At 50.6% G+C, this 15717-nt stretch overlaps 1 protein-coding gene across 2 annotated transcripts in view; it reads left to right on the forward strand.

Annotated features, from left to right (window-relative positions):
• Positions 1–15717, forward strand: part of LOC121845796 (threonylcarbamoyladenosine tRNA methylthiotransferase-like) — a 263403-nt gene that overhangs the window by 84705 nt on the left and 162981 nt on the right. For both annotated transcript variants that reach the window (XM_042317771.1, XM_042317772.1), the window contains exon 4: positions 14708–14792. In XM_042317771.1, the coding sequence (XP_042173705.1) occupies positions 14708–14792 (85 nt within the window). The remainder of the gene's footprint in view (positions 1–14707; positions 14793–15717) is intronic.

Raw genomic sequence — 15717 nt, forward strand, 5'->3', positions numbered from 1 at the left:
ACCAGAGCCCTATTCCCTATGTAGTGCACTACTTTAGACCAGAGCCCTATTCCCTATGTAGTGCACTACTTTAGACCAGAGCCCTATTCCCTATGTAGTGCACTACTTTAGACCAGAGCCCTATTCCCTATGTAGTGCACTACTGTAGACCAGAGCCCTATTCCCTATGTAGTGCACTACTTTTGAGGGCACATAGGATTTCTATACAACAGTGTTATTCTCTCTCAGTCTCTGGTCTCTGGTAGAAACGTGTTTATTGTCTCTGGTCTCTGGTAGAAACGTGTTTATTGTCTCTGGTCTCTGGTAGAAACGTGTTTATTGTCTCTGGTCTCTGGTAGAAACGTGTTTATTGTCTCTGGTCTCTGGTAGAAACGTGTTTATTGTCTCTGGTCTCTGGTAGAAACGTGTTTATTGTCTCTGGTCTCTGGTAGAAACGTGTTTATTGTCTCTGGTCTCTCATCGTGTTTATTGTGCTGCCCCTCATCACAGCTGGAAGGTCCAGTCTATATTAACTCATCACCTCACATCGTGTCATCAGAAGGTCTCTGGTCTCAACTTTTTGGGCCAAATAAAATGAAACCCGTTGGCCGTCACTGAGGGAACCTGCTGTAGTTTCTCTCTGAATGTTTAACAGCTCACTATTTTAGCTGTTTTTCCTGCAGTTAAATGAAGTCAACAGAGAAGAGGTCATGTGTAATGTCATGTCTCTTGAACGTTGGGGTAAAATGTAGATTTACGTTGGGGCAAAATGTAGATGTATGTTGGGGTAAAATGTAGATTTACGTTGGGGCAAAATGTAGATTTACGTTGGGGCAAAATGTAGATTTATGTTGGGGCAAAATGTAGATTTACCTTGGGGCAAAATGTAGATTTACGTTGGGGCAAAATGTAGATTTATGTTGGGGCAAAATGTAGATTTATGTTTGGGCAAAATGTAGATTTATGTTTGGGCAAAATGTAGATGTATGTTGGGGCAAAATGTAGATTTACCTTGGGCAAAATGTAGATTTATGTTGGGGCAAAATGTAGATTTACCTTGGGCAAAATGTAGATTTACGTTGGGGCAAAATGTAGATGTATGTTGGGGCAAAATGTAGATGTATGTTGGGGCAAAATGTAGATGTATGTTGGGGCAAAATGTAGATGTATGTTGGGGCAAAATGTAGATGTATGTTGGGGCAAAATGTAAATGTATGTGGGGCAAAATGTAGATGTATGTTGGGGCAAAATGTAGATGTATGTTGGGGCAAAATGTAGATGTATGTTGGGGCAAAAAATGTTAGATGTATGTTGGGGCAAAATGTAGATGTATGTTGGGGCAAAAAAATGTTGGGGCAAAATGTATGTTGGGGCAAAATGTAGATGTATGTTGGGGCAAAATGTAGATGTATGTTGGGGCAAAATGTAGATTTACGTTGGGCAAAATGTAGATTTATGTTGGGGCAAAATGTAGATTTATGTTGGGGCAAAATGTAGATTTATGTTGGGGCAAAATGTAGATTTATGTTGGGGCAAAATGTAGATTTATGTTGGGGCAAAATGTAGATTTATGTTGGGGCAAAATGTAGATTTATGTTGGGGCAAAATGTAGATTTATGTTGGGGCAAAATGTAGATTTATGTTGGGGCAAAATGTAGATTTATGTTGGGGCAAAATGTAGATGTATGTTTGGGCAAAATGTGGGGCAAAAGATGTATGTTGGGGCAAAATGTAGATGTATGTTGGGGCAAAATGTAGATGTATGTTGGGGCAAAATGTAGATGTATGTTGGGGCAAAATGTAGATGTATGTTGGGGCAAAATGTAGATGTACGTTGGGGCAAAATGTAGATGTATGTTGGGGCAAAATGTAGATGTATGTTGGGGCAAAATGTAGATGTATGTTGGGGCAAAATGTAGATGTATGTTGGGGCAAAATGTAGATGTATGTTGGGGCAAAATGTAGATGTATGTTGGGGCAAAATGTAGATGTATGTTGGGGCAAAATGTAGATGTATGTTGGGGCAAAATGTAGATGTATGTTGGGGCAAAATGTAGATGTATGTTGGGGCAAAATGTAGATGTATGTTGGGGCAAAAGTGGGATGCTTTGTACATGTAAATGATAAATGTCTTACTATAACATTTCACCTGAACTCGAAGGATGTCAAATCTGTTACTTCTCCGTCTGGAGCTTCTCTGAAAAACCCACGAAGCCTTGAGCCCCAGTCAGCCTGAGTGCAGAGCAGCACGGCCTGTTGAGCCTCCAGTCAGCCTGAGTGCAGAGCAGCACGGCCTGTTGAGCCTCCAGTCAGCCTGAGTGCAGAGCAGCACGGCCTGTTGAGCCTCCAGTCAGCCTGAGTGCAGAGCAGCACGGCCTGTTGAGCCCCAGTCAGCCTGAGTGCAGAGCAGCACGGCCTGTTGAGCCTCCAGTCAGCCTGAGTGCAGAGCAGCACGGCCTGTTGAGCCTCCAGTCAGCCTGAGTGCAGAGCAGCACGGCCTGTTGAGCCCCAGTCAGCCTGAGTGCAGAGCAGCACGGCCTGTTGAGCCCCAGTCAGCCTGAGTGCAGAGCAGCACGGCCTGTTGAGCCCCAGTCAGCCTGAGTGCAGAGCAGCACGGCCTGTTGAGCCTCCAGTCAGAGCAGCACGGCCTGTTGAGCCTCCAGTCAGAGCAGCACGGCCTGTTGAGCCTCCAGTCAGCCTGAGTGCAGAGCAGCACGGCCTGTTGAGCCTCCAGTCAGAGCAGCACGGCCTGTTGAGCCTCCAGTCAGTAGCACGGCCTGTTGAGCCTCCAGTCAGAGTAGCACGGCCTGTTGAGCCTCCAGTCAGAGCAGCACGGCCTGTTGAGCCTCCAGTCAGAGCAGCACGGCCTGTTGAGCCTCCAGTCAGAGCAGCACGGCCTGTTGAGCCTCCAGTCAGAGCAGCACGGCCTGTTGAGCCTCCAGTCAGAGCAGCACGGCCTGTTGAGCCTCCAGTCAGAGCAGCACGGCCTGTTGAGCCTCCAGTCAGAGCAGCACGGCCTGTTGAGCCTCCAGTCAGAGCAGCACGGCCTGTTGAGCCTCCAGTCAGAGCAGCACGGCCTGTTGAGCCTCCAGTCAAAATCAAATCAAATCAAATCAAATGTTATTTGTCACATACACATGGTTAGCAGATGTTAATGCGAGTGTAGCGAAATGCTTGTGCTTCTAGTTCCGACAGTGCAGTAATAACGAACAAGTAATCTAACTAACAATTCCAAAAAACACTGTGTATAAGACAGTAGTTAAGGGGAAAAATAATATGTACATAAGGATATATGAATGAGTGATGGTACAGAGCAGCATAGGCAAGATACAGTAGATGGTATCGAGTACAGTATATACATATGAGATGAGTATGTAAACCAAGTGGCGTAGTTAAAGTGGCTAGTGATACATGTTTTACATAAGGATGCAGTCGATGATATAGAGTACAGTATCTGCGTATGCATATGAGATGAATAATGTAGGGTAAGTAACATTATATAAGGTAGCATTGTTTAAAGTGGCTAGTGATATATTTACATCATTTCCCATCAATTCCCATGATTAAAGTGGCTGGAGTAGAGTCAGTGTCATTGACAGTGTGTTGGCAGTAGCCACTCAATGTTAGTGGTGGCTGTTTAACAGTCTGATGGCCTTGAGATAGAAGCTGTTTTTCAGTCTCTCGGTCCCAGCTTTGATGCACCTGTACTGACCTCGCCTTCTGGATGATAGCGGGGTGAACAGGCAGTGGCTCGGGTGGTTGATGTCCTTGATGATCTTTATGGCCTTCCTGTAGCATCGGGTGGTGTAGGTGTCCTGGAGGGCAGGTAGTTTGCCCCCGGTGATGCGTTGTGCAGACCTCACTACCCTCTGGAGAGCCTTACGGTTGAGGGCGGTGCAGTTGCCATACCAGGCGGTGATACAGCCCGCCAGGATGCTCTCGATTGTGCATCTGTAGAAGTTTGTGAGTGCTTTTGGTGACAAGCCGAATTTCTTCAGCCTCCTGAGGTTGAAGAGGCGCTGCTGCGCCTTCCTCACGATGCTGTCTGTGTGAGTGGACCAATTCAGTTTGTCTGTGATGTGTATGCCGAGGAACTTAAAACTTGCTACCCTCTCCACTACTGTTCCATCGATGTGGATGGGGGGGTGTTCCCTCTGCTGTTTCCTGAAGTCCACAATCATCTCCTTAGTTTTGTTGACGTTGAGTGTGAGGTTATTTTCCTGACACCACACTCCGAGGGCCCTCACCTCCTCCCTGTAGGCCGTCTCGTCGTTATTGGTAATCAAGCCTACCACTGTTGTGTCGTCCGCAAACTTGATGATTGAGTTGGAGGCGTGCATGGCCACGCAGTCGTGGGTGAACAGGGAGTACAGGAGAGGGCTCAGAACGCACCCTTGTGGGGCCCCAGTGTTGAGGATCAGCGGGGAGGAGATGTTGTTGCCTACCCTCACCACCTGGGGGCGGCCCGTCAGGAAGTCCAGTACCCAGTTGCACAGGGCGGGGTCGAGACCCAGGGTCTCGAGCTTGATGACGAGCTTGGAGGGTACTATGGTGTTGAATGCCGAGCTGTAGTCGATGAACAGCATTCTCACATAGGTATTCCTCTTGTCCAGATGGGTTAGGGCAGTGTGCAGTGTGGTTGAGATTGCATCGTCTGTGGACCTATTTGGGCGGTAAGCAAATTGGAGTGGGTCTAGGGTGTCAGGTAGGGTGGAGGTGATATGGTCCTTGACTAGTCTCTCAAAGCACTTCATGATGACGGATGTGAGTGCTACGGGGCGGTAGTCGTTTAGCTCAGTTACCGTAGCTTTCTTGGGAACAGGAACAATGGTGGCCCTCTTGAAGCATGTGGGAACAGCAGACTGGTATAGGGATTGATTGAATATGTCCGTAAACACACCGGCCAGCTGTCGGTGTCAGAGCAGCACGGCCTGTTGAGCCTCCAGTCAGAGCAGCACGGCCTGTTGAGCCTCCAGTCAGAGCAGCACGGCCTGTTGAGCCTCCAGTCAGAGCAGCACGGCCTGTTGAGCCTCCAGTCAGAGCAGCACGGCCTGTTGAGCCTCCAGTCTTCACCGGTGAGGGTCGCAGCCCCCTGCAGCTGCTGTGTGACAGGTTCAGAGGGTAAACCCGTCAGGAGGGGAGAAACCGAGTGCCTGTCTCACACACACACCCCTCTCTCTCTGAGCCCTCTCTGGTTTACCCAGCGCCTGTCTCACTCACTCACACACACACACACACACACACACACCCTGGCACCAACGGTTCATAAAACCCTCTCTCTGGTTGGTTCTCGGGCCGCTGCTGGCCAGCCACTTCTGTGTGAGTGAGTGAAAGCCCTCCCCTTTACTCCACAGTAATGATTGATGACAGACAGACATTACCTTGTGTTTTCAAGGTAATGATGAAAGACATCAGTGAAAACTAGTTGTTTTGGCGCTGTGGATAATGGATGGCAGAGGCCGTCTGGAACAGGAGCGCTACGGTGGCCCATGTGGAACAAATGGAGAGATTGGAGCCAGTGGACTGGCTCTGAAATCATCTGTTATAATGAGCTGGCCTACGGAGCTTGGCTGTGTCCCAGACTAGCGCTGTTAGGTCTGTGTCTCAGGCTTTGTGGTCTGGTCCTGTGTGTTAGACAGCCCAGACTAGACTGGCTGTGGAGGAAGTAGTCTCAGTCATAACGAGGTAGCTTAGTGTCGTCAGTAGCTGTGTTCCAGTGACTCGGTAGAGTCATCTACTGGAACAGTCATAGTGTCTCACAGAATCCCAGGATAGGTTGGTGTTAGACACCACACTTCTGTTATACATTAGACTCTGGTCTTATCTGCCTGTTAGGGAGGGAGAGCTGCTCTTCATTTAGGGAGGGAGAGCTGCTCTTCATTTAGGGAGGGAGAGCTGATCTTCATTTAGGGAGGGAGAGCTGCCCTTCATTTAGGGAGGGAGAGCTGCTCTTCATTTAGGGAGGGAGAGCTGATCTTCATTTAGGGAGGGAGAGCTGCCCTTCATTTAGGGAGGGAGAGCTGCTCTTCATTTAGGGAGGGAGAGCTGCTCTTCATTTAGGGAGGGAGAGCTGATCTTCATTTAGGGAGGGATAGCTGCCCTTCATTTAGGGAGGGAGAGCTGCTCTTCATTTAGGGAGGGAGATCTGCTCTTCATTTAGGGAGGGAGAGCTGATCTTCATTTACATGTCTTATCTGTCTTACAGGGGGTACCGGTACAGAGTCAATGTGGAGGTTATATACAGGGTGTTACGGTACAGAGTCAATGTGGAGGCTATATACAGGGTGTTACGGTACAGAGTCAATGTGGAGGCTATATACAGGGTGTTACGGTACAGAGTCAATGTGGAGGCTATATACAGGGTGTTACGGTACAGAGTCAATGTGGAGGCTATATACAGGGGTTACCGGTACAGAGTCATGTGGAGTCTATATACAGGGTGTTATGGTACAGAGTCAATGTGAGTAATAAACAGGGTAGCATCATTGGTACACACAAGGGGGGGAAGTCTATGTATAGATAATAAACAGAGTAGCATCATTGTTAACACAAAGGGGGGTATGTAAATAGTCTGAGTAGCCATTGATCAGATGTTCAGCAGTCTTATGGCTGGGGGGTAGAAGCTGTTTGGGAACCTCTTGGACCTAGACTTGGTGCTCTGGTACCGCTTACCGTGCGGTAGCAGAGAGAACAGTCTATGACTAGGGTGGATGGAGTCTTTTTTTTAGGGCCTTCCTCTGAAACGGCCTGTAGAGGTCCTGGATAGCAGGAAGCTTGTCCCCAGTGATGTACCGGCACCACCCTCCGTAGGTCCTTACGGTCGGATGCCAAGCAGTTGCCCTACCAGGCGGCAATGTTCTGTTTAAAACTACAGCAACGTGACAGTAGGAGCCATTTGGATCTATATGCATTACCTTCCTGGCTGGTCCGGTGTTAATTCTTTCCCCTCAGGACGTGTTGACGCGTTATAAGGACTGTTAATGGCAACATATGTAGAGATGAAACTCCTGTTTCCTCTCGCTCTCTCCCCTCTTCCTAACTCAAAGGGGCTCTCTCCCCTCTTCAGATGTTCCCCTCTCCCTCACTCTCTCGCTCAGCAGTCTTATGGCTCCCCTGTTTGGGAACCTCTTGGACCTAGACTTGGTGCTCTTCCCGCTTACCGTGCGGTAGCAGAGAGAACAGTCTATGACTAGGCTGGATGGAGTCTTCGCTTCTTGCTCTCCTAGGGCCTCCCCTCCTCTGAAACGGCCTCCCCCTCCCCCTAGAGGTCCTCTCTAGCAGGAACCCTTGTCCCCAGTCTACCGGCCCCACCCTCTCTAGGTCCCCTCTCCCCCTCGGCTCTCGGATGCCAAGCAGTTGCCCTACCAGGCGGCAATGCTCTGTTTAAAACTACAGCAACTGACAGTAGGAGCCATTTGGATCTATATGCATTACCTTCCTGGCTGGTCCGGTGTCCCCCCCCTTTCCCCTCAGGACGTGTCTCCCCTGACGCGTTATAAGGACTGTTAATGGCAACCCTCCCCCCTCTGAAACTCCTGTTCTCCCCCCCCCTCTCGCCTCCCCTCTCCCCCTCCCCCTCCTCTCTCCCCCTCCCCCTCGCCCCCCTCCCCCCTCCCCGCCCCTCTCCCCCCCCTCCCCCTCTCCCCCTCTCCTCCTCCCCTCTCCCCTCGCCCCCCTCCCTCTCTCCCCTCGCCCCCTCTCCTCCCTCGCCCCTAGCTCTCCCTCTCCCCCTCTCCCCTCGCCCCCCTCTCCCTCTCCCCCCCGCCCCCTCGCCCTCTCCCCTCCCCCTCCCCCTCTCGCTCGCCCCTCTCCCCCCTCCCTCTCCCCTCTCCCCTCTCTACCCTCCCCTCTCTCCCTCTCTACCCTCCCCTCTCCCCCTCCCTCGCCCCCGCCCCTCGCCTACCCCCCCCTCCTCCCCCCTCTCTACCCTCCCCTCTCTCGCTCTCCCCTCCCCCTACTCTTTCTCCTCTTGCTCCCTCCCCTCTCCTCTCCCCTCTCCCCTCTCTCTCTCCCTCTCCCCTCTCCCCTCCCCTCCCCCTCTCCCCCTCTCCCCCCCCTCCCCTCCCCTCGCCCCCCTCCCCCTCACTCTTTGTCTTTTCTGTGAGTAGCTGCTTGTGTCCAGGTTGTTGTTGCTATAGATTTCTATCCTGGCCTGTAAACCATGCGCCTGTTCACCAAGAAATGTGATTTATGAGTAATGCACACAGCTGACCTACAGGGTCGCCAATCTGGACCGCTGCTGCTAATGCTGCACTTTCCCCTCCTGTGAAGTGAGCCGGGGAACCCAAATGGCACCCGTATTCCCTATTTAGTGCACTACGTCCTATGGGGTTCCTCTAAAGTAGTGCAGTAGTTTGGGAATAGGGTGCCATTTGGGTCTGTCTGGTTCTGTCTGAGGCCAGAGAATGGAGCTCTGGTTCTGTCTGGGTCTGAGGCCAGAGAATGGAGCTCTGGTTCTGTCTGGGTCTGAGGCCAGAGAATGGAGCTCTGGTTCTGTCTGGGTCTGAGGCCAGAGAATGGAGCTCTGGGTTCTGTCTGGAGCTCTGGTCTGTCTGAGCTCTGGTTCTGTCTGGGCCAGAGAATGGAGCTCTGGTTCTGTCTGGGTCTGAGGCCAGAGAATGGAGCTCTGGTTCTGTCTGGGTCTGAGGCCAGAGAATGGAGCTCTGGTTCTGTCTGGGTCTGAGGCCAGAGAATGGAGCTCTGGTTCTGTCTGTCTGAGGCCAGAGAATGGAGCTCTGGTTCTGTCTGGGTCTGAGGCCAGAGAATGGAGCTCTGGTTCTGTCTGAGGCCAGAGAATGGAGCTCTGGTTCTGTCTGGGTCTGAGGCCAGAGAATGGAGCTCTGGTTCTGTCTGGGTCTGAGGCCAGAGAATGGAGCTCTGGTTCTGTCTGGGTCTGAGGCCAGAGAATGGAGCTCTGGTTCTTTTCCTCAGCAGAGTCTGAGCTGAACCACGTCAGGCTGTTCGGCTGTAAGACTCCGCTATTTAGATGGAGATAGAGGGGCTTTATCAGACAGTTGTCTGGGCCTGGGGAGGGTGTGAGTGGAAGGGTTAGTGTGTGACTGAGGGAGAGAGTGTGTGTGTGTTGCTTTGTACTGAACAGGCCTGACGCCAGTAGTGTTCAGTGAGGGTGTGTTGATGGTTACCAGCGGAACAGCCTCCTGAGAACCAGACTAAAATAATAACAAAAAGCTCTCTCCCTCTCTCCTTCCTTCCTTCCCTCTCCTTCCTTCCTTCCCTCTTCCTTCCTTCCTTCCTTCCTTCCTTCCTTCCTTCCCTCTCTCCTTCCTTCCTTCCTCCTCCCTCTCTCCTTCCTCCTTCCTTCCTTCCTTCTTTCCTTCCTTCCCTCTCTCCCTTATCTTTCCTTCCCTCACTCCCATTCTCTTTCCTTCCCTCTCTTCCTTCCCTCTCTCCTTCCCTCACTCCTTCCCTCATTCTCCCATTCTCTTTCCTTCCCTCTCTTCCTTCCCTCTCTTCCTCCCTCTCCTCCCTCTCCCTTCTCTTTCCTTCCCTCTCTTCCTTCCCTCTCTTCCTTCCCCCTCTTCTCCCCTTCCTTCCCTCACTCCCTCTTTCCTTCCCTCTCTTCCTTCCCTCTCTTCCTTCCCTCACTCCTTCCCTCACTCCCATTCTCTTTCCTTCCCCTCTTCCTTCCTCTCTCCTCCTTCCCTCTCTTTCCTTCCCTCTCTTCCTTCCCTCACTCCTTCTCTTTCCTTCCCATTCTCTTTCCTTCCCTCTCTTCCTTCCCTCTCTCCTCCCCTCACTCCCATTCTCTTTCCTTCCCTCGCGCTCCCTCTTTCTCTCTCGTTCCCTCCCCTCTCACTTTTCTTCCTTCTCTTCATTCCTTCTGTCTCCTTCCTTGCTCTCCTGCTCCCCTGCCCCCCCCCGTGGCTCCCTCTCCTTCCCTCTTTTTCTCCCCCCCTATTCCTCCGTGACTGTGAATTCCTCCCTGTGTTTATGCCCATAGCTCCATGGTGTATTGTCTTCAGTAGATCTACAGGCTGGGAGTCTAAGCCGTGAATGTCTCCCTGCTATGTGCCCTTGTCCTGCTGGACAGCCAGTAGTCTTTAAACAGTGTTTCTTTTGTAATCTGTTATTTACTCTTAAACTGCGCTGGGTGTTTCTGCGTTCTTCCACCCTCAAATACAAGTTACCACAATGTTGTTGAAAGGAAATAAAATGTATATATTTAACCCCTTATCCAATCGATCCAGTTATTTAATATTTTATTTGAATGGGCCTCGTACGGTTCCATGTGATTCTTTCTAACCTCTACATCTGTTTGTTATAGTGGGCTTTATCTAGAGGATTACACACATTTCAAGGATGCTTTCTGAAACTAGAATGGGGTTTTAGAAAGAAAACAAGCATGTGTGTGTGTGTGTGTGTGTGTGTGTGTGTGTGTGTGTGTGTATAAATGGCCTTGTAAAATACGAGTTCCCCCTTAGTAACTGACTGTGTCACTGGTTCAAGGTAAAGATCGAGTTAGTTATATGACACCGTCATACACACGATAACTAACTTCATGCTTGTAAATCAACAACAGAAACCGTCACTATTTGCACTTCCCTCCCTAATATTGTTGTCTCTGAACAAAAGGCAGACAGGCTGAGTCAGAACATCGCACGTCTCAAACTGTAGAAAGTAAAATGGAGGTATGTCCTGAAACTATGACTTGCTTACAGATCACAGTACATCCAGAACATGCCGCAAACTACAGAAACGACAGCAGCGTTTAGTTCACCCTGAGTGATTTGACTCTGCCACCTAATGAAACTACAGCTGTGTTTAGTTCACCCTGAGTGATTTGACTCTGACACCTAATGACATAACAAACCTCATATTAAACACAATGTTCCCCCTTTGTCAACTATATTATTTATTGATCTTACAAAAAACTAAGGGCACCCTACTATTCTCTATGGGATATGGTCAAAAGTAGTGCACTATATAGGGAATATGGTGCCATTTGGTCCTGGTCTAAAGTAGTGCACTATATAGGGAATAGGGTGCCATTTGGTCCTGGTCTAAAGTAGTGCACTATATAGGGAATAGGGTGCCATTTGGTCCTGGTCTAAAGTAGTGCGCTATATAGGGAATAGGGTGCCATTTGGTCCTGGTCTAAAGTAGTGCACTATATAGGGACTAGGGTGCCATTTGGGATGCACCCTGGGCTATTTATGTGCCCGGTAACAGTGCATTTCTCTGTAAGGGCCTATGTGTAAGAGCTGCCTCTGTGACAGATGGTCGGTAGCTTGGTTGGGTCCCTTCTCCAGACTCATTTGGTTTCGCTAGCCTAGCTAACCTAGTGTCCTGGTCTGCCTGTGATTTAAGACGAGGACTGGTCCTTGTGGAGTATCTGGGTCACAGTGACAGAGGGGTTGTCGTGGTGACAGAGGTGTTGTTATGGTGACAGAGGGGTTGTTATTGTTGTTTTTTGTTTTTTTACTCCGGAGGGGAAACCCGCAGGTGGAGGGGAAATGGGTCACAGCTGAGGCTACTCCCAGCCTGCAGCTGCTGTGTGTGTGGCTCTTAGGTAGAGTGAGTTAACCTCTGTAGAGATCTATAGGTGCTGTGTGTGTGTGTGTGTGTGGCTCTTAGGTAGAGTGAGTAACCTCTGTAGAGATCTATAGGTGCTGTGTGTGTCTCTCTTAGGTAGAGGGAGTTGACCTTTGTAGAAATGTGAAATGAATCCTACTTTTATGGTTTCGGACTTGTGTTTATTATATTTATGAAAACATTGTTGCAAATTGTTCGTCACAAATCTCCAACAGCTACTGAATAGGCCGGTATGCTGGTTCATTGGAGGATGTTTTAAGCCCAGTTCAGATATGTAAGATCAGAGAGCTAGCTAGCTACTTTGCGACACATAGCTCGTCTAGCTTGCTGGTATTTATCTGACAGTTCACAAAGGGGTTACGGATGAAGACCGTCATAAAAATAAAATAATGGTCATAAACGTTTAAAAAAAAATGAGATACAATTTAAAAAATGTGGGGCGGTCCGTTTCTGCGATGGAATCTGAACAAACGTGATGCAACTTTGTTGCCCCTGGCTGAAACAAACAAGGTGTTTTGGCAAATGATGAGTATCTTGGGCTTGAATCCTCCCTGGGAATTTGACTGGTAAACTCAGGGTTACACTCACAATTGCTGCGGCTGGGTAGCCTAGTGGTTAGAGTGTAGGACTAGTAACCGGAAGGTTGCAAGTTCAAACCCCCGAGCTGACAAGGTACAAATCTGTCGTTCTGCCCCTGAACAGGCAGTTAACCCACTGTTCCTAGGCCGTCATTGAAAATAAGAATTTGTTCTTAACTGACTTGCCTTGTTAAATAAAGGTAAAATGGCTGCCTGGTATTGTGATGTAATAATTTGTTCTATTTTCTTTGATTTCTACGGCAACACATGCAGTCAGGAGGAAAGTAGAAAATGTATTTTTTATTTTAGTCCAATGGTGAACATGGAGACTGCTGTGATTTGGCCAATTACCCTCATGCTAAATCCCATGCTTGTCATAGCCCCAGGTCAGGCCTGTTTCTTTATGGGGGTATATATTTCATGACTCGTTTGCTACATCACCTTCCTACAACAAGTGACAACTTTGTTTCATCACGTCACTGAAAAGCGACACGGACACCGTAGAAACGGTCTCAACTGAACGTCAAATTCTTTTGGTCTGTCAGCTGTTTTAAAACACAACATGCTAAAAGTAGCTACATTTTGTCGGCTGTTGTATCTGAACCGGGCTTTAGGCCACACACACAGGAAGGAAGTGGTCCGGCTAACCTAGCGTGGTGTGATGACGCCCACTGGGACAGGCCTATACCCAGAGAGAGGAGGCAGAGACAGGAAGGAAGTGGTCCGGCTAACCTAGCGTGGTGTGATGACGCCCACTGGGACAGGCCTATACCCAGAGAGAGGAGGCAGCCTCCTCTCTCTGGCTATAGGCCTGTCCCTGCCTCCTCTCTCTGGCTATAGGCCTGTCCCTGCCTCCTCTCTCTGGGTATAGGTCTGTCCCTGCCTCCTCTCTCTGGGTATAGGCCTGTCAGTGCCTCCTCTCTCTGGGTATAGGCCTGTCCCTGCCTCCTCTCTCTGGCTATAGGCCTGCCTGCCTCCCTGGCCTCCCTGCCTCCTCTGGCTATAGGCCTGTCCCTGCCTCCTCTCTCTGGCTATAGGGCCTGTCCCTCTCTCTGGCCTCCTCTCTCTGGCTATAGTCCCTGTCCCTGCCTCCTCTCTCTGGCTATAGGCCTGTCCCTGCCTCCTCTCTCTGGCTATAGGCCTGTCCCTGCCTCCTCTCTCTGGGTATAGGTCTGTCCCTGCCTCCTCTCTCTGGGTATAGGCCTGTCAGTGCCTCCTCTCTCTGGGTATAGGCCTGTCCCTGCCTCCTCTCTCTGGGTATAGGCCTGTCAGTGCCTCCTCTCTCTGGCTATAGGCCTGTCCCTGCCTCCTCTCTCTGGCTATAGGCCTGTCCCTGCCTCCTCTCTCTGGCTATAGGCCTGTCCTGTCCCTGCCTCCTCTCTCTGGCTATAGGGCCTGTCCCTGTCCCTGCCTCCCTCTCTCTGGCTATAGGCCTGTCCCTGCCTCCTCTCTCTGGCTATAGGCCTGTCCCTGCCTCCTCTCTCTGGCTATAGGCCTGTCCCTGCCTCCTCTCTCTGGGTATAGGCCTGTCCCTGCCTCCTCTCTCTGGGTATAGGCCCCTGCCTCCTCTCTCTGGCTATAGGCCTGTCCCTGCCTCCTCTCTCTGGCTATAGGCCTGTCCCTGCCTCCTCTCTCTGGGTATAGGCCTGTCAGTGCCTCCTCTCTCTGGCTATAGGCCTGTCCCTGCCTCCTCTCTCTGGGTATAGGCCTGTCAGTGCCTCCTCTCTCTGGCTATAGGCCTGGCCTGTCAGTGCCTCCTCTCTCTGGCTATAGGCCTGTCCCTGCCTCCTCTCTCTGGCTATAGGCCTGTCCCTGCCTCCTCTCTCTGGCTATAGGCCTTTGATATGTTGTGTTATCTGAGGCGAGAAAAGGCAGGAAGGGGGGTGTCGGGGTGGTTCCTGGGTTCCAGGGGAGCCTGCCCCCCTCGCTGTTCTGGTCAGGGAGGGGGATGAGGAGGGGGATGGGGAGGGGGAGCCTGCCTCCCTTAGAGCCTCACAGCCCGACACAGGGCCTGTGTTTGCTCCAGTGAGGCTGGGTAATGGATAGTAAGTGAAATATCTAGTTCAGCGGTGTGGGAGGATGCAGGAGACTTGCACTGCGCCAGGCAGGCTTGCCTAGAATCATACTGTGTGTGTGTGTTTATTCATTACACAGTGTGACAGGTCTCCTGGCAGACAGCGTGGAGGCGGGGGTATGGAGGATAGGACTTCCACTATCCCCCTGAGGTCCAGCTGATCCTGGCATCGTATTCCGCCTCGCCTCCCCCTCGCTGCTCTGGTCAGGGAGGGGGAGGAGGATGAGGAGGGGGATGAGGAGGAGGTGGCGGAGGGGGATGAGGAGGAGGAGGACACAATTAATTGCTGTAACTGGAGAAGTGCGATATTAATGGGTGTGTGGAACGGGCTGAAGGGTCCTGGGTTGTTGAGTTCTGATTTGATCTAATACTGAACTTCTGTTGTCTTCCCTCCACCTCTCTCTCTCTCTCTCTCTTCTTACTCTGTCTCCGTCTCGCTCCTTCTCTCTCTCCCGCTGTTTCTCTCTCTCTCTCTCTCTCTCTCTCTCTCTCTCTCTCTCTCTCTCTCTCTCCCTCCCTCCAGAGGACCCCGCGGAGGCTGATCTGTGGCTGCTCAACAGCTGCACTGTGAAAAACCCGGCCGAAGATCACTTCAGAAACTCCATCAAGTAAGCCCCCCTCCCCCTTCTCCTCCTCCTCCTCCTCCTCCCCTCCCTCTCCTAGTCTTCCTCCCCCTCTTCTTCTTCATCTCGTCATTCACGCACATCCCTGGAGGCAGCGGTTCACACGATACCCCTGAAAAAGACACCTGGTTGAGAACCTTGGAGGCAGTAAAAACATGACTTTAAGTCCTACATCTCTTCCACTGATATCTACACTTCTGTTTCCTGTCACACTCAAAATAACTGATCTCTCAGCTGCTGTAGGAACATTTGATTTGGTACTGTGATACCATGTTTCCCCTCTACACACAAAACCCAGTGGTTTGGTACTGTGCTGTCCTCACTGACTGACTGAACAGAGAGGAGGCTGGCCTCTGATGTCCTCCCTGACTGACTGAACAGAGAGGAGGCTGGCCTGACTGACTGAACAGAGAGGAGGCTGGCCTGACTGACTGAACAGAGAGGAGGCTGGAGGCTGACTGACTGAACAGAGAGGAGGCTGGCCTCTCAGACGTCCTCACTGACTGACTGAACAGAGAGGAGGTTGGCTTCTCAGACGTCCTCACTGACTGACTGAACAGAGAGGAGGTTGGCTTCTCAGACGTCCTCACTGACTGACTGAACAGAGAGGAGGTTGGCTTCTCAGACGTCCTCACTGACTGACTGAACAGAGCCTGGCCTCATATGATGATGCACAGACATCCTCTGAGCCAGCCCCAGTAAGTAGCCTCTCTGGCCTAAACTGTTGGCTCCTATATTGAGGTTTGTCTCTGCTTGACCTTCTCTCTTGCTGAGAGCTCATAGTTAACCCACTTTAGGACAAAGTGGTAATGACACAAATATATTGCACAGTTTTTTTTTGTCCATCTGAAATAGTGTGTCTTATCAGACTCAGCCATAACGAGGTCAACGGGACCAACAATAGATTACC

This window comes from Oncorhynchus tshawytscha, unplaced genomic scaffold (genome assembly GCF_018296145.1).
Source record: "Oncorhynchus tshawytscha isolate Ot180627B unplaced genomic scaffold, Otsh_v2.0 Un_contig_2087_pilon_pilon, whole genome shotgun sequence".
NCBI lineage: Eukaryota > Metazoa > Chordata > Actinopteri > Salmoniformes > Salmonidae > Oncorhynchus > Oncorhynchus tshawytscha.